We start from the raw sequence: 18,850 nt of genomic DNA, 5'->3' as shown, positions 1-18,850 counted from the left end.
TTTTACTACCACACATTAAGCTCCCTGAAGCATTGTGAAGAAAATGTAGAATAATCTGACTTCAAAAAATTAACCAGTTCTCTTGTCCTCGAACTTTATTTTACATATTGTATAATACAGATTAAACAGAGGCTTGAATATTTATTAATTATAGACAGATGTTAGGGAAACATTATAAAAGCATGTGAGTTACACTTGTTCAGCCTTCAGTTAAATAAGGACATTTTCAGTATGGAAATTTATTAATAAGATCCTTGCATTTTTTTCCAGGAAATTAAATCAGCCCATAAAATTGCCAAGAGATATTCTTCCATTCCTCAGATGTGGTCTAGGTGTCTATTGCGTCACTGTTATGGACTCTGGTTTATTTGTCTCCCAGCTTATGTGAAAGTATGTCATTCAAAAGTCAGGGCTCTGAAAACAGCGTATGATGTACTTAAAAAAATGCAGTCAAAGAAGATGGATCCACCTGATGAGGTAACAATTATCCTTATTATTTTATTCAAGACTTATGCAGATAAGATATTTTGCGGGTGTACACTCTCAAAACTTCTGTGTTCCAGGTGTGCTACCGCATTCTTATGCAGCTCTGTGGACAATATGATCAGCCTGTGCTTGCAGTTCGAGTGCTTTTTGAAATGCAGAAAGCTGGTATTGACCCAAATGCCATTACTTATGGCTATTACAATAAGGTAATTACTTTGACTTAGGTATAACTTTTGTCATTTCACAACCTTAGTTTAATGGCAGAAATAAATGATGCAGGGCTTTTGTGGTATTTACTTTAGAGTATCTAAAATATAGTTTGTAAATTGAAAATAAGATTTTTTGTTCCATTTTGGGATGTACAGTGTGTTTATTCTTTAGATTAACTCTAGAGCTAATGAATGTTCATTTATAAAAATTATTTCACTAATTGTTTTATTTTGTTGACTGAATAGGCTGTTTTGGAAAGCACTTGGCCTTCAAGGAGTCGTAGTGGATATTTTCTTTGGACAAAAGTGAGAAATGTAGTTTTAGGAGTAGCACAGTTCAAAAGAGCTTTAAAGAAGCATTCAAATTTATCACAAACAGCTCTCTCAGGTAATTACAGGTTTTTAAGGGATGTATATGTTGTACTTTTTCTTTAAAATTAATTGACTAGTTATAATGTACACTATTTGGAAATTTTAATGTTTCAAAATATTGAATGTTTTCTAGTTTTTATTGTCATTAAGCAAATTCTAATATTATTCTTACCACTTAAAGAGTACCAAATGTTAATTTTTTTTCTTGTAACTGTTACCAACCTTTGGTGGTCTTGCTTTAGTGTTCATTAATAATTCATGGTAGGCGTCTTTGTTATAGTTGTATTTTGCTAATTCTGAGACAGTCTTCATGATCAGTATTAGTAGATTATTAGCTTGAACAACAAACTAATATGTATTTTTGGTTATCTCCCTGAGTAGTAAAATGCTGTCAAATTGTGTTCTTAAGCAGATGGCAGTGACCTGGATGCTGTTAGTCATGGCAGCATGGATAGTGGTCATGGGACACACAGTGTGGAGCAGGCACCTTTTAATACGGGTTTAATCAAAGTGTATGCTTCCGATGATAGATCTAGTACAGGTTTGTGTGTGCTTATGTATACATTTATTGCAATACATTTTAAGAACTAAGTTTGCTAACCTGTCTTTTTTAGATTTTAATTTTCAATGGTATATTTGTCTTTTTAAATTTTATATGGTAGGCGTTTGATAGTATATTTAATATCTATGTAATTTTATGCATTCTCTACCTGAGTCAAAATGAAAGGTTAAGAGAGTTTGAGTTTTTAGCCCATGATAATCCAGTTAACTCTGAATAGCACAGAGGTCTCTTTATCATATCCTTTTCTTAGGATAAGTTCTTTGTATTAGGAGCATGTTATGAGAGTTTTTTTTTATGTTATTAGGGTTTGAAAGAAAGAAACTTAGATCCCTAATCTGAGTTAATAGTACCATATCAGCATCAGTTTCCAAGATTTAACAGTGTTCCATGTTTCATGCAAGATACTATCATTGGGGGAAGCTGGGTAAAGGGTACAAAGGAACTCTTCCTACTGTATTATTTTTGCAACTTCTTGTGAGTTTTCATCTATATTAAAAATCACAGTAAAAATTTAAACATATTTAAAACTTACAGCATTCTAGCACTGAAGATAGCATTACTTTCATTAAAAGATTTGTATGTAAGCTTTCTGTAAGTATTATGAAAACTGATACACATAAAAAATATGTTATTTGAATAATTCTGCCCTTTTCATTTGTACATTATAAAAATTAGGCATGATTTTTGAATATAGTGTAAGAGCTTCATATTAATGAGCAGAAACTTTAAACTTAAAAATCCAAGTATTAATAATAAAATATGAAGACTTATGGCTCCATAAGTTTTAACATTATTTTGGTCTATCTCTTTTTACGTGTACTTTTGAGAGTAATAAATATAAGCTGTGTACATTGAAGTATCATTTTCATAGTTCTTCCTTGGCTGGTTTTGTTTCTTGTTCATGCAATTGTGAATTTAATCAGAGTGGTAGTAGTCATCCTCAGGCATTATCTCTTAAAAATGAAGAGCTCTGTCTTTTAACTGATGGCCTTTGAAAAGGATATCTGCAGTGAAGAACCTAATAAAACCTTGAATTTTATCAAGATTATATTTACATTTTTTAATTTGTTGTTTCTTTGGAAATAGAGCTGAAACTTTGATTAGAAAAAAATACAAACTCAAAATTATAAGAAAGATATTAAGGTAAACACCTAATGATAATAGTTTCTTTAAGTAGTTCTTTGCAAGTTTATAAAATCATTTTATGTGTGGCCTCTCATATAACAAACAGCCTTTTATATTATACCTCTGGGAACTTGAGAGTCAAAGAGAAAGGTTAAGTGGATTACTTAAAATCATGTCTCCTAAGATCGAGAACTAGGATTCAAAACCTTATGTTTTGATGCCAGTCTAGTGAGAACAATTTGCTGAAAATTATAGAGTGCCTCTTTAATAGAACAGTGTATTAGAAGTTTTCTTATATTGATGCAACATTTGCTTAATAAATTTAACACTAGATTTCTTTTCATTCCCATGTATTTGCACTCATGTGCAGTTCAGTAATTATTCAACTGAATTTTCAGAGAAACTAATTATGTATCAACAAATTTAAACAGGCCCATTTTTTGGTAAGATCTTTAGATATTTGGCTTCAGTGAACTGTGTGTGGGTGTTCTGTTAAGAGTTCCCTGCAGATTTTTCTTCTCCACTGCTTAGTTGGATCTCAGACCTTCACCTAGAAAGGTCATGGACTTGAATAAAGAATGTTTGGTTTGTCTGTGTCTTTTGGAGCCCAGATAGTAGTGTAAACACACATGGTTACTTTTGACTGTAAAGTGGAGACAAAAATAAATGTGATCATTTTGTGATCATTCCTTTCTTACCTTAGTAGAGGTGGGGAAGAGCTAACAAAGTAATGCTTTCAACTGGAAGTTACCCAGAACATTTTCTATGAGTAAGCCTAAATACCAGTAAGCCTAAATACCAGTAAGCCTAAATATCTTCTAATCCAGTTTCTCTTATTAAAGAATTTTATGGTAAACAACATAGGGTTTTTTTCCTTTTCCAGGTGGCCAGTCTGACCTTGGATATAATTCGCTATCTAAGGATGAAGTTAGAAGAGGGGATACATCCACTGAGGACATTCAAGAAGAAAAAGATAAGAAAGGGAGTGATTCTAGTTCCTGTAGGTTCTAAGTTGACATGGTATCAAATTGTGAGATTGCATTAATAGAAAATGCAAGTTACTTTGTGTCAAAGTACTAATTTTGCTTTTTACTTTCCCATGGAAACTCCTCTTTCCTCACCTTATAAGCCCTCTCCACCACCTAATATTCCAGCATGCAAATACCTTATGTGTGAAGTGTGTGGTCTCAGTGGCAAAACACTCTCCAATCAAATACTGTTCTTATAGTAGAAATCCATATTTCTTCAAACAGTGGCTTTTTCCTGGGGCTTAATAATATTTTTCTTAATGCTTTTATTAGTGGTCTGTGATTTATATTTTTCTCACTTACCTCTCCCCATCAAAAGCAGTGTTTCGTAACTAAAGAATAAATATAAAAGGCATGCATTGTATGCGTGGACCTCATGCATGACCAGTATTTAGCTGTTTGATACACACCTTGATGACTCAATTGACATCACTTATTTCTGATTGACAAATAGATACAGAGGTGTTCAATATTTTCTTATCACTTTTTTTTTAGGTGGAACTATTTAGAACTAAAAGCCACTTCTCCTTATGGCTCCATTGATGTGTATAGATTACATCTAAACAAATTGCATTTTAATCTTTACAGTGTCAGAGTGCGAGAGTGCAAAGGGAAGTGCCGACTGCCTTCCTAAGCTCAGTTATCAAAGTTCTTCCAGTATAGTTCGCCTCGGTGGTACAAATAACAGTGCTGATGAAATATCAGGAGAAAGCACAGGTAAGTGGAATAGTACCCTCCTGTTACGTGCAGAGTACCTTGCGTCTGTATTTCTAGTGACTAGTTTTTTAAAGTCTTAATTCTCCAGGGTGTTTTTGTTTTGTTTTATATTTGTGCCGCCTCTCAATGGTACAGTTTAGTAGTTTAAATTCTGTATTTTATAATACAGTTTGTTCAGGCTTTATTATAACAAACTAAGGGGACATACAAGCCACGAACCATCTTTTGAGTTTGGAATGTGGGAAGTTTGGGGGAGGGGAAATGGGAAGCAAGTAAGATGATCAGTTCTGAGGGTACTATACTTCTCACCAGTTTTTCAATGAGTTCCTTAGTCTTACTATTATTCCTGGTTTTCAGAGGCAAAAGGATAGTTCTTCAGATAGTTTAGATAAGAATATGTAATATTTTTTCTTTCCAAAGCACTTCATATATAGTATTTCATATTTATTATTATAGCAGTGCTTATATTAGTGAGAGAGGAAATATTAGCACCCTTTCAAAGATGAGGAAACTCAGGCATAGTCAGACTATTGGCATGTCACATAAGTTGTCAGTTAGTTAATGGGAAAATCATTTTAGGATCCTGGGTAATATTTGGTCTCACAAACTTTGTGAGGGAACAAAACAGACCTAAGATTCAGTGTTTCTAGTATTTCAGTCTGATTTCATAATTATTTTATTCTTGTATTAGCTCAGTTCTGCATCGTTTTAACTTAGACGATTATTGAAGGACCTGTGCTGTGAAGGCTGAGATATCGCTGTAAATGGCCCTGCTGCTATGATGTCTGTTTTTCTGCAGCATAAGTAGATATGCCTCTCATTCAGGCGTAAGCCAACTGTGGCCCATGGGCCAAAGTGGGCCTGCAGCCTGGTTTGTGTACAGGTCCACAAGCAAAGAATGGTTTTTCACACTTTTAAATGGTAAAAAAATCAAGAAGATTACCACTGATTTTGTGACACATGAAAATTAAATGAATCACAGCTCAGTGTTCATCAACAAAGGCTGACTGGCGCACAGCCAGCTCATTTGCTTCCGTCTTGTGTGTGGCTGCTTTGGTACTGTGTCAGCAGAGCTGAGGAGTCGCCGCAGAGACTGTATGGCCTGCAGAGGGTAAAATATTTACCGTCTGGCCCTTGACAGAAAAAGTGTGCAGACGCCTGCTGCAGCTGTAAAAAAAAAGTGTTAAATGATCTACAGCTGTCTTTCTTCACATTTCTTTGTTAGACAGTTGTTATAACTTAAAGATTAAAAATTGTTTCATTGGTATCATTGCTTCACAGCCATTTAGTTCTTCCTAATCACTGTCTAATTTTGACTCTTAATAACTGGCCTTTGGTAATCTTTGCTTTCTTGTTCTTTTATTCCTTTCTGTTCGTGCTCGCGGTTTTCTTAGATCTATTTTTATGAATCTATTTTCACATGATTGTCAACGAACCTGTATTTCTGACATTTTGTCAGTCATCAGCATCTGACTCAGCATATGGCTTTTGATTTTGCCCTCTGTGCTGAACAAGTCACTTTTTCAAAGCCTGTGATAGGTTTCCTAGGTGTTTCCTGGAGTTGTTAGTTTATCCTTAAGATTTTTGACTTGAAAACTTTTCTATCTGTTAAGTACTTTGGGTTTACCACTCCTACCAAAGACTGTATGTGGGATTTATAGGAATAATTAACTTTTCTGTATCTTTTTTCTTGTGTACCAGTACTCCTAGGATTCAAAACACCTTTCAAGTTTCTTTATGTTTTGCAGTACAATATGTGTATATTTTATTTACATCATTACATAAATAAAAGCTTCCAAAAGACGTGGGAATGGAATAACCAAAGACATGTTTTAATGTTTAATAGTTAAAAGCATCACCCTGTAGTTAGTTACTTCATGATTATCTTGGGAATTTTAACATTTAAAAAAGTTATTTTTGGCTATGCTAGGTCTTCGTTGCTGGGTGGGTTGTTCTCTAGTTGCGGTGTGCAGGCTTCTCACTGCAGCAGCTTCTCCTGTTGCGGAGCACAGGCTCTGGTGCACGCGGACTGCAGCAGTTACCAAAGGTGACTGGGCTCCTGGGCTCTAGAACATGGGCTTAGCAGCTGCAGCGCCTAGGCTTAGTTGCTCTGCAGTGTGTGAAACCTTTCAGGGCAGGGATCAAACCCAGGTCTCCTCCATTGGTAGGCAGTTTCTTTACCACTGAGCCACCAGGGAAGCCCAGGAATTTTAACATTTTGATAAATGCATATTGAATTACTGAGCGTTCAAGCACAAAAAAATTTACTCTGAAGTGAAACATACTCTAAACTTGAAAACATACTTTGAAATATGTTCTTAGGCCTAATTCTGCCTTAAGTGTGTTTTAGCTGTTTATCTTTAGCTACTACATTTAGCTATAACATGTCATATTGTAATATATTATGCTGTGTTATAGTCTGGGTTGGTCTGTTGGCTGCAGTTGTTTCCCAGAAGACAGTATTCATTCAGCAGTATTTTTTTTTTTTTGCACACATATTACCTGCTACCATATGCCAGGTACTACCTAGGGTATAGTAAAGAATAAAAAATAAACATGGTCCCTGACTTCATAGAGAAACACATGGGAGGGTTGAGAAAACATTAATCTAATAACATTAATCTAATAACATTAATTAACATTAATCTAATTTACATCAAGTAAATGTGAAAACACCCTGATATTAAATACTGTCAAGAAGGGTGAGAGCATGTAATAGAGAAGCTATCCTGGATTTAGGGGACACTGGTCAAGAAAGCTTCCTTGGTAATACAGTTTTTGAGCTTACATCTGAAGAATGAATAGAAAATAAATGAGGATGTGGGCTTCCCAGGTGACTTACTGGTAAAGAATCTGCCTACTGGTACAGGAGACATAGTAGACACAAGTTCACTTCCTGGGTTGGGAAGATGCTCTGGAGGAGGAAATGGCAACCCACTCTAGTATTCTTGCCTGGATGATCCCATAAACAGAGGAGTCTGGTGGGCTAGAGTCCACCAGAGTCACAAAGAGTTGGACACTACTGAGCAGCTGAGCACACAGGAGTTCTGAAGGAGAAATTGAAATGGAGCATTCCAGGCAATGGGAAGCAGTGTGTCAAGACTGTATAGCAGGAGGGGATTACAGCTTGTTCACAGATCTAAAGAAGGGCAACCCCTGGGCCAGAGCAGCATCTAGCCTAGTCTGGTAGAATTTAGCATGCATATCAACTTAGAATCAGGTAAACTATTCTGCAAATGGCCAAACAGTAAATAGTTTTGGTTTGGAGGCCACATACAGCCTCTGTTGCCTGTTCTATTTTTTAAATTTCTTATTATTTTTGGCTATGCTGGGTCTTTGTTGAAGTGCACTGAGTCTCCCTTGCTGTGCACAGGCTTCCTCTGACTGTGACAGGTGGGGGTTGCGCTCTCACTGCAGTGCGTAGGCTGCTTGTGGTGGTGGCTTCTCTGGTTGCAGAGCATGGGCTCCAGGGCACATGAGCTTCAGTAGCTGCAGCCCCCGGGCTCTGGAGCGCAGGCTCGGTAGCTGTGGCTTACTCGCACAAGCTTACTTGCTCTGTGGCATATGGGATCTTTGCAGACCAGGAATCAAACCTGTGTCCCATGCATTGGCAGGTGGGTTCTTGACCACTGCACCACTGGGAAATCCAGGTGCCTGTTCTTTATGTGTGCCATGTGTACAGCTCTTAAAGTGTTAATACCATTTGAGACTGTATAAAAACAGTCCACAGACCGGTTGGCTCAGTGGTGCAGTTTGCCGACCCCTGGTATAATTGGATAACCAGCTTTATTTGTCTTTAGGCCATTTGCATAGTTCTTACTTTGTGAAGGAACCCTTGCTCTTCTATTTGAATGCAGTCCTTGAGTTTTATCTTCGGCTTATAAGATTCCTCCAGGTCTTTGATAATATATAACCTGTCCAGTAGAAAGTTTCCCAGAATATTAGAAGAAAGTGTATTCTTGGTTTCTTATAGTCTTAATCATAAGCTGATATAGGAAAAAAAGAATATACTTTACCTCTCTACTATTCTGTTTTCCTTGTTAATGCTATTAATATATGTTTATTAAACAGTACTAGTTTGTAGGCTTTTAAGGTCTCTAGTAGTCCCTTTTTATCTCCTATCCTGTTACCTGAATGCATCCTATGACAGGAAAAAAGGCCCATTTTTAGTGATTGCCTGGGTATAGAGAGCTAATTCTGTTGTATAAAACATGTAAAAAGAGTCGTTGACAATACTATGCCTGACTAATGCTTTAGGAGACTCCCACATAATAAGGACAATTAAAGTGATCAAAAGTCTTGATTTCTGCTTCTGGCCAGAAGCAGCGAACAGTGTTTCTGAATAGAAACTGGCTGTTCACATTCAAGTATTATAAACTTGAATCAATATTTAAAGAAAAAATAAAATTATTTAGCCACATCTATGGTCATGAGGATTTAGAGTTTTAAAACTAAGTTTTATTTATAAAGCTCACATAGCTGTCTTTGGTTTGGCTTAGTGTTTTTGGTTTTATTTTTCTGTTTATAGGCAGAAGACTCAGAATCTTAAGGTTATCTAGCACAACCACAATTGTATAACCATTGTTATTTAATCAGTTTGGTGAAATGGACACAAATGCATTATTATTGTTGTTATTATAAATGTACCAAGGGTAAATATTAGTCTTATAAATTTTAAAAAGTAGTGCATCCTTAAATCTCAGAGCGTACCCTTCATATTTGATTTGAATCCCAGTTAGGCCTTCCCTTGTAGCTCAGCGGGTAAAGAATCTGCCTGCAGTGCAGGAGACCCGGGTTCGATTCCTAGGTTGGGAAGATCCCCTGGAGAAGGAAATGGCAACCCGCTCCAATATCCTTGCCTGAAAAATCTCATGGACAGAGGAGCCTGATGGGCTGCAGTCCATGGGGTTGCAAAAAATCAGGCACGACTGAGTGACTAACACTAACTTACTAACTTACTTCTGTCACTTAAGGGCTAGTTAACTTTGGGCTAGGTAATTAATCTCTCTGAGAATAAGCTTTTCCTCCACCCATAAGGATGTTGGAATGATTATGGTGGATAATGTAAATAAAGTGCCTAGTATAGCATCTGTGAAATAGCAGGTACTTGATAAATTGTTGCTGTTGTCATTTTTATTACTGGTATCTTAAATATTTAAGACAACTTATATTTGCATATTACATTTTTCATAGCTAAAGCACTTTTCTTGTTTTTTAGAAAGCACATCTGAGCCGCTCTTAATATCGTCTTTTGAGGAGACAAATGAAACAGGAAACATTCAAAGTAGATGCTTCAGGAAAAGACATAAAAGTGACAATGAGCCTAATTTGCAGCAGCAAATGTCCTGGGCAAATAGAAACCGCAATCTTAGTGGAGGAGTACTTATGGGACTTATGCTCAATAGAATTAACCAGGAAGCAAACCCTGGAAATATGGTTGAAAAATTAGGAGCTGATGCAAAAATTCTTTCAAATGTAATCTCAAAAAGCACAAGACCAAATAGTCTTAATATTGGAAAACCATCTTTAAGATCAAAGAGAGACAGTATGGAAAAGGAATCGAGTGATGATGATATACCTTTTGATGGTTCTAATTGTTTGGCAGATAAAGTGGATTCTCCTGTTATTTTTGACTTAGAAGACTTAGACAATGAAACAGATATTTCAAAAGCGAGGTACATTGTTCCACAAAATCCCAAGAGGAGACAACGCTTGAACAGCAGCTTTTCAATGAAACCTTTTGAAAAAACTGATGTTGCCACAGGATTTGATCCCCTCTCACTTTTGGTTGCTGAGACTGAACAGCAGCAAAAAGAGGAGGAGGAAGAGGAGGAAGATGATAGCAAAAGTGTTTCAACACCATCTGCTAGGCGGGATTTAGCTGAAGAAATTGAGATGTATATGAATAACATGAGCAGTCCTTTGACAAGTCGAACACCAAGCATTGATTTACAACGGGCCTGTGATGATAAAGTCGCCACTAAGAAAAGTCCAACATTGGTCAAGGCATGCAGAAGATCTAGCCTGCCTCCTCATTCTCCCAGACCAGTGAGACTTACCAAATCTAAAAGTTACTCAAAAAATGAGGACAGGCCAAGGGATAGACTCTGGTCTTCTCCAGCCTTCTCACCTACTTGTCCATTTAGGGAAGAATCTCAAGATGCATTAACCCACTCATCACCTTCATTTAATTTAGATACACTACTAGTACCTAAACTAGATGTTCTAAGAAACAGTATGTTCACTGCTGGAAAAGGAGTTGCAGAGAAAGCGAGCAAATGGTATTCAAGATTCACCATGTACACCGCATCATCTAAGGTAGGTTTATTCGTATTTTCTACGTTTCCTTTTACCCTCCTTTACTACCAGAAGTCCCTTACTTGCAAAGATGTGTTTTTACCATTCTCCTAAAATGCAGCTTTACAGAAAGGACTCTTGGGATGCATAAGGTTTGTAAGTATCAGAATTTGAACTTGAATAATCACTTCAAAAGGAAAGAATTCACCAACTAAGGTTTTATTTGTAGTTCAGTTTTGAAAGAAAGTGATTTGTAGCTGGAATTAAAATGCTTACTGAGCTTCATTATTTATTGCCTTCAAAAATTACCAGCTAGGCATAGGATTTTTCTTCCTGGTTAGAGTGGAGTACCTTGTGATACACCCACATACCTCCCAAAGCAAAAAGCTAGATGAAATAGAGAAGTGAAGTGAAAGTCACATCCGACTCTTTGCGACCCGATGGACTGTGCAGTTTATGGAATTCTCCAGGCCAGAATACTGGAGTAGGTACCCTTAAGTACTTGCTTAAAGTCATCAGAGAACGGCTAAAACCACTAGAAAAATAGATGGGCAAGATTCTAGAGAGGAGAATTGCAGAGATGAGCTGAAGTCCTATAGCTACTTTTTCCATGAGGGTATTTGCTTATCTGAGCACAGAGTAAAAGGTTGCAAATTCAGGCTTTGTCTTATCAGAGGACTGTGGAGAGGTGAGGGGGCCAGCAGGACTTTGGGGATCTTGTGGAACTAGAGAGACAAAAATATTTGTCCCTTTGACAAATTTGAGAGTCCTCAGATGCACAAGTTTTTTTCTTTCAAGATGCTTTCCAAATAATGCATGAAACAGGAGTATGAAAAGGTAAGCAAGAAGACTCTGATAAAACAAAGTTCTCAGCAATTTTATGGTGCTGGGAATACAATAATTTAACTGCTGAGAGCTGAGAGGAGTGGAGGCAGGGAATCTTTGGTACACAGACCAGGCCCTTAGTTCAAATTCTTGCAGAGCTATGCCTTAGACCAAAACTGTAACCTCTGCTGGACTCAGCTCAGTCTGTGATTAGATCAAACCAATCAGCCTTGCTTTAACAGGAAAAAGTATGTCCTTTCCAGAGGAACAGAACATTAACTGGAGTTACAGTTTTTTCTATGTAGTTTTTTATATTCTGTTACTCAATTAAAAATAGCTATACTGACAGACTTCCTGGTGATCCAGTGGTTCTGCCTTCCAATGTAGAGGACGTGGGTTCAATTCCTGGTTGAGAAACTAAGATCCCCCGTGCCACAGAGCAACTTAGCCCGTGTGCGGCAAGTAGAGTCTACATTCTCGAGATCCTGCGCTGCACAGCAAGAGAAGCCCACACACCGTAATGAAGACCCGGTGCAGCCAAAAGAAAAAACAGCTATACTGAGAGACAAGGCCCATAGCTAAAAACAAAGGAAAACCAGATGGTGGAGGAAATAGACCTGCAGGTGATCTAAGTATTTGAATTAGCAAGGAACTTGGAAGTAATTGCAGTATGTCCAAGAAAATAGAGGAAAGGGTTAAAAAAAAAAGCTAGAAAGATGGAAAATTTCCCCAGATAATCATCTATTGAACCAGTGTAAATTCTAGACGCGAAAAAGATATGAAATTAAGAATACAGTTGTTGGATTTAACAGCAAACAAAACACAGGAGAAGAAAGATTAGTGAACTTGATGGGAGTTAGTAGAAAATATCCACACGGAAGTATAGATAGAAAAAAAAGGGGGAGGGAAATATTGAAAAGAATGTGCAGTTTAGTGGAACTGCCTAACACTGATGTAATTGAGTTCCAGAAGAAGAAAGAACAGGATAGAAAGAAAAATTTAAAAGCTAATTGCCGTGAATTTTCCAAAAGTGATTAAAGATGTCAATTCACATATTTAGAAGATAAATGAATGTCGGGCAGAATAAGTGCCAAAAAAAAAAATAGGCATCTAATGTTAGACGAAAATGAAATGCAAAGAAAATCTTAAAAGGAGCCAAAGAAAAAAGATATATTACCTTCAAAAGAGCAACAATACGTTTCCAGGGCAACTAGTACTGAAGGAGGATTCCAAATGGGTCGCAGCGCAGCCGCTCCCCACAGAGGGAACTTAGATGGTCCTGGGCCACATCCTGGGAAAGAGAACGCAGGCGCCGAGAAAGGTCCCGGTCCTGGGAGCCGCTCTCAGGCCGCACAGAAGGCGTTCCAGGTCCCCAAGACGCCAGAGATCCACATCTCCTTGCCCTTCTCAACTAAAAGAAAGAAGAGCTGAGGAGAAGAAACAGAGCAAAGAACGTCAGATAACTGAGGAATACAGAGGGCACAGCAGAGAGAGGAGTAGAAATGGTGACGTTAATGGGATTTGCCTCCACGAAAGGGAAAAAGGTGGATGGCTCTGTAAAGGCCTATGCCATAAATGGATCTCAGAAGAGAAAAGATATGCAGTACATAAGTCGAAAAGGTGGATTCAACAGACCTTTGGATTTCATTGCGTGAGAACTGAAGTGTTGAAGAATGATCTTTTTTCCCTCATCTTGATCAGAACAGTGGATTTTGTATTTAATATGCATCAAAAACAGGATCATAGTCCTTCCTCCTCATAAAATAAGAAAATTTTATTTATGGTGTATGTAGTTCACTTACCCTGCCTCAAAAGAAAAATATTACATTTTTTTCCTTTAGGAACTATCATTTGGGGCAGTCATCAACCCCATTTATTTGTCCTTATTCCTGTGGAAACTGTATATGTTTTTTTCTTGGGTACTCCTTATGACTTAAAAACACATAAAAGTAATTTGGAAGTAAGTTTCTCAAATAAAGCTTTAATTTCTTTAAAAAAAAAAAAGCAACAATAAGAAAACTGATAGTGGTCTTCTGAAAAGAAAGTGATGTCAAAAGATGCCGGAAAAACATCTTGATCAGAGTACTGAAAGAAAATGCTGCCAACGTGTTTTTCTGTACCCAGCAAAAATATTCTTTAAAAATTTGGGTGAAAATTTTAGTTCCACTGTGGTAACATAAGGCCACTAAAACTCATCCCTCAGCTTACAACTAAAAACTCCAGACAGAATACAAAACAGCAACTATCTAAGGATTCTGAAAAATAAAAGTGACAGATTGTGAAGAAAATTTCCTGTTTTCTTTCTCATGCATCTTTGCCCCAAGAGCAGGTCCCAGTCACAGTGTGGCCTGGCATCCTGGCAGCTGAAACGTCAGGAGAGTCCCCATATTTCCCAGAGAGAGGAACCAGGGAAGGCGGTCTCTGGGCAGGAGAGTACGAGGGGAAGCTGTGAAAGGATTCCTGATTCTGTGTATGGCCCACACAAGCATCTGCCTCACCCTTGAGCTTACACGTACATGGCATACTTGCAGACCAGCATGAGGACAAGGCTTAGCGAATTAAACTGAGTATTAAATCACCACCTACAAAAATCAAAACACAAATTACAAGCTGAACATAACTCAGTTGACTGTCTGCTAAAACAATAGTACAACATTCTCCAAGAGAATATAACAGTACCCAGACTACACAGTAACTTTCATGGGATCCAGAAATAATAACCTGGATTGCTGTGGAAAAGAATAAAATGTGAACAAATAAAAGAGAATAGAATGTAGTTTTCTGGTGATATCATCCTGGACCAGGATTTGCAGGAAAGAAAATTAACAATAAACAAAGGCTTAAAGCTAACAGTTATCTAACAGGTATCTGCTTTGATCTAACTAAGAAATGCTGCCGTAAAAATTGATCTCCAGCTCGTTTGTCCAAATTCGGATGACCTTGTAAAGTTGGTTGGTTTTATTTTTCCCCTAGAAGTTATAATGTTGATTAATTGATCATCTGAGTAATTAGGCATTTCCTCTGCCTTAGAAGTGACCTTTTAAATAACTTTAAATATGAAGGAAATTAAGCTTATAATTATGTCCTTAGGATCAAAGTTCTGACCGTACCAGTCTTTCTTCAGTGGGAGCCCAGGATTCTGAATCTACCTCTTTAACAGATGAAGATGTCTGCCATGAGTTGGAAGGAGCCACTTCTCAGGAGAGCAGCACCGCTTCAGGGACTAAGGGAGCTGATTTCAGCAGAACAAGCCTGGAAAGTTCTGCCTCCTTAGAAGGTTTGTCCAAACCCTTCTGTCATCCTGCATTTGATATGTGGTACCTTTACTTTTTCTCCTTTACATTTTTAATTTTGTAAAAGATTTGCATGGCTCAAAGCAACAGAGAACCAACGCACTTGCAGAGAACACTGGCCTCCATCCTCATCCCCTCAGCTTGTTTTCTCCTTGTCCCTCGAGGCAGCCATTTTTGTTCATTTTTGATTTATCCTTTCATTGTTGCTTTTTTGAAAAATATATACTTCTTTAAAAGCATGTGTATTGTGTTTGTGTGTTCTTCACACCTGTCTTCTTACTCAAAAGGTAACATAACTGTTAAACAATTAACTGTGACTTGCTTTTTTCACTTAACACTGTATTCGGAAGAACGTTTCATATCTTCACGTAGCATTTAAGGTTGCACAGTTCATCATGTGTGACTGTATCAGTTTATTTTAGCCACTTCCCTGTTGATGGGCTTTAAATTCTCAGTCTTTAACTGTTATGAATAATGCTATGATGCACATATGCCATGTTATATTTTTGCCAGGGTAGCTTTAGAAGATGCTTCCAAGTTCTTCCTTGAAGTGATATTGCCAAGTTCCTTCCTCAGGGGTATACAATTTTGTATTCCCACAGGTAGTGTAGACGAATACCTATTTCCCAGCAGCCTTGTGAAGAAAATATGTTTAGCACACTTGGATTTTTGCCATCTGATAGGTGAAGAGTGTATTTCAATTAATATTTGTTTATATTTACTTTATAAATTAAATTGCATATCTAGTTGTACATTCAGGAACTATTTCTGTGAACTGTCTTTTGCCTATATTTGACTTTCGCTTGTTGGTCCCCCCACCACCTTTTTTTTTTTTAAGTTTTAATCGCTCTTTTTTAAATTAGGGAATTAATCCTTTGTCTTTTATATCAGTGGCAGATGCTTTTTCCAACGGTGTCGAATTTGGGGGTTTTCTTCCCCCACATAAAAGTTTTCAATTTTGTATCATTAAAAGTATCAGTTTTTGCCCTATTACTCCTGGATTTTGAGTCATTGGAAAAGATTTTCCCTTCCCCGAGGTTCACCACTACTTTCTTCAATACTTCTCTCATTCCCTCTTTAACATTTTCTGGGATCAGCAGACTTTTTCTATAAAGGGCCATATCGTAAATAGTTTTAAGTTTTGTGGGAGATTATATATATATTTATATATATATATATATATATATATATATACATATATATTTAACAGTGCTTTTAAAATGTAAAAATCATTCTTGTGATTATACAAAAGTAGATTTGACTCCTGATTTAGACATTTAATCCATTTGAAATTTCTCCTGGTATATGATGTGAGGAATGAACGCATTATAACATTTCTTAAATTTGCATCTCTACTGGTTTAAAAAGCTCTTCTTGCGGAAGTATTCAAACAATCACAAAAAGTAGAAGGGCTAGCACAATAAGCTCCCGTGTGTCCTTCATGCAGCTTTAACACTTATCAGCAAATGGCCAGTCTTGCTTTATCTTATCCCCTCTGTCTTCTGCTGCCAACATTTTTTCCTGCCCCACTGAATTATTTTAAAGTTAATCCCAAACAATATATAATTTTATTCATAAATACTTTAGTGTGTATTTCTAAAACATAAGGACTTTAATGTTATATCTTTTTTAACTTTTTATTAAAGTTACTTAATTTTTATAAGAAAGTTGTTATTTACTCTGTTATACATGTACTGTGTGCATTTTTATGTATGTAAATATTGTCCATGTCACAAATTGAGAACAACTGAATAACCAGTACCAGGTTAAGATAACAGTTCAGTAGCAGCGTCCAGATCCCCCTCTCATGCCCACATCTACTCACCACTCCCTACACAGGTGAGCATTATCTTGACACTATAGCCAGCCATTTGTCAACATTTTTATGAATTCATACAGTATGTAAGTGAAAGTGAAAGTCACTTAGTCCTGTCCGACTCTTTGCAACCCCATGGACTATATGCAGTCCATGGAATTCTCCAGGCCAGAATACTGCAGTGGGTAGCCTTACCCTTCTCCAAGGGATCTTCCCAGCCCAGGGATTGAACCCAGGTCTCCTGCATTGCAGGCGGACTCTTTACCAGCTGAGCCACAAGGGAAGCCCTTTAGACCTTAGAGGATAGCTCAGTTAGTAAAGAATCTGCCTGCAGTGTAGGAGACCAGGGTTCAATCCTGGGTTGGAAAGATCCCCTGGAGAAGGAAAGGCTACCCACTCCAGTATCCTGGCCTGGAGAATTCTATGGACTGTATAGTCTATGAGGTCACAGAGTCGGACATGACTGAGCAACTTTCACTTTTCACAGTATGTATCTTTTGCGAAGCATTCATTTTTTAAAACAAAATTTTAATATCATCATATTTCTTAATGTGTCAAGGTTTATTACACAATGTATAAAATATATACATAGTTTAAACTTTCACAGCTATCTCATAAAACTCTTTATAGATGGTTAGTTCAAGTTGAGACCCAGACAGGATCTATTTGTTGCATTGTTTGATGTCTGTTAACTCCCTCTCATCTTCATTCCCTGTATTTTCCCTCCCTTGTCATATACTCAGGTGATTAGCTCCCCCCTTATTTTTTTCTAACATACAAGAAGAGTTTATTGAACTAAGTAAGATAACCTCACATCCTGATTCACTTTGCTAAAAAGAATATTCTGTACTGTAAATTGATCAGATACAAAAGGTAGACTGCCAGCATAAATGATTGAATTAGTCAAGGCTAATAGCAATTTTGAACTAGCTTTAGCAGAGGGAGGCGGAATTACAGAAGGTTCTTGGGTGACCATCAGGAAAGAACAGATGACCATTTCTAAGCATCCAGGATGATAACGAGGCTTCCGCGCTCTCTGCATGTCTCTGAGGCAGGGGCTTCGGCTAACGGATGGTCTAGAGCTTTTTTCCTCTTGTGATTTATTTGCTGAAGCAGTTGGATCATTAGTCTCGATTATGCTGATTGCACCCCCATGGTGGTATTTCATGTTCTCCTTTCCTCTCTGTTTCTTGGAACCACTAGTTTATACCGTTACTTTGTTTTAATACCTTTATATTTATAAAAAATACCAGTGTTCATTCATAAAATGTAGTTAACTACAGAGGAAAAAGTATAGAAGTATAGATTACCTCCAGTTTTCCTAACTAGATAGAGCCACTGTCAGCAATCCACCACAGAACTATTCTCACTCTTTGTTGCTGTCATTTTAATACCTACTCATATCTTTTTGCTGTTGAGAATATACGTGGAGACTCTTCCCTAGTGCTTAAGAGCAAGATTACTCTTACAGATTTTAAAGAGTCTTACAAGGCAGAAAGTTGCCAATAATTCTTTTCATGATCTGAAATAAGATCAGCTGTTTATACTTTTTAAGCCTTAGAACTAAACACTTTGTTATATCTTAAACATGTAAGAACAGAAACAGCAAAATAGTAATTACAAACAACCAGTATGCTTTCTAGCCTGTACATGCAACGTGCTTAATGAGTGAGTAATGAAAATAAGTGAGTAATGAATTAAAACACACTTCCTTAGGTGTATACGCAAAAGACAAATGCACACTTGGAAAGCATTTTTCATTATTTATGTGTTTTTTCTTAAATTTTGAATAGGACAGTTTGATATTTTACCAGAGGATTTATGAGAGTGAGAGATTCTCACATCCTTTCTTATTAATTTTAATGGTTTTGCTGTTTGTTTTTTAATAATGAACAGGATCCTTATCCAAGTTTGCCTTACCTGGGAAATCAGAGGTGGCATCTTCCTGCAACACGAGTAATACAAATATCTTCCAGAACTATGCAATGGAGGTACAGTTTTAATCAAAAGAATATCTTCATGTGCTACTTAATAAAATTTCTTAAATATTGATAATCTCTGGTAGAGTGATAAAATTAAATATATGGCATCTGAAAATTTCAGAATGTATATTACACCTG

At 37.0% G+C, this 18,850-nt stretch overlaps 1 protein-coding gene and 1 pseudogene across 44 annotated transcripts in view; both read left to right on the top strand.

Annotated features, from left to right (window-relative positions):
• Positions 1-18,850, top strand: part of DENND4A (DENN domain containing 4A) — a 109,208-nt gene that overhangs the window by 78,534 nt on the left and 11,824 nt on the right. For 16 of the 44 annotated variants that reach the window (XM_060418853.1, XM_060418842.1, XM_060418847.1 and 13 more), the window contains 9 exons: positions 271-477; positions 564-692; positions 942-1,083; positions 1,480-1,608; positions 3,638-3,754; positions 4,371-4,499; positions 9,718-10,817; positions 14,712-14,898; positions 18,627-18,721. In XM_060418853.1, the coding sequence (XP_060274836.1) occupies positions 271-477; positions 564-692; positions 942-1,083; positions 1,480-1,608; positions 3,638-3,754; positions 4,371-4,499; positions 9,718-10,817; positions 14,712-14,898; positions 18,627-18,721 (2,235 nt within the window). Of the gene's footprint in view, positions 1-270; positions 478-563; positions 693-941; positions 1,084-1,476; positions 1,609-3,637; positions 3,755-4,370; positions 4,500-9,717; positions 10,818-14,711; positions 14,899-18,626; positions 18,722-18,850 lie in introns of all 44 variants that reach the window. The other 28 variants (XM_060418848.1, XM_060418838.1, XM_060418843.1 and 25 more) reach the window with 2 other exon arrangements.
• Positions 12,842-13,625, top strand: LOC105615619 (U4/U6.U5 small nuclear ribonucleoprotein 27 kDa protein-like; annotated as a pseudogene).

Source organism: Ovis aries, chromosome 7, assembly GCF_016772045.2.
Source record: "Ovis aries strain OAR_USU_Benz2616 breed Rambouillet chromosome 7, ARS-UI_Ramb_v3.0, whole genome shotgun sequence".
Taxonomy (NCBI): Eukaryota; Metazoa; Chordata; class Mammalia; order Artiodactyla; family Bovidae; genus Ovis; species Ovis aries.
The sequence above is the reverse complement of the archived record's forward strand: the minus strand, read 5'-3'. Positions and strand labels throughout refer to the sequence as shown.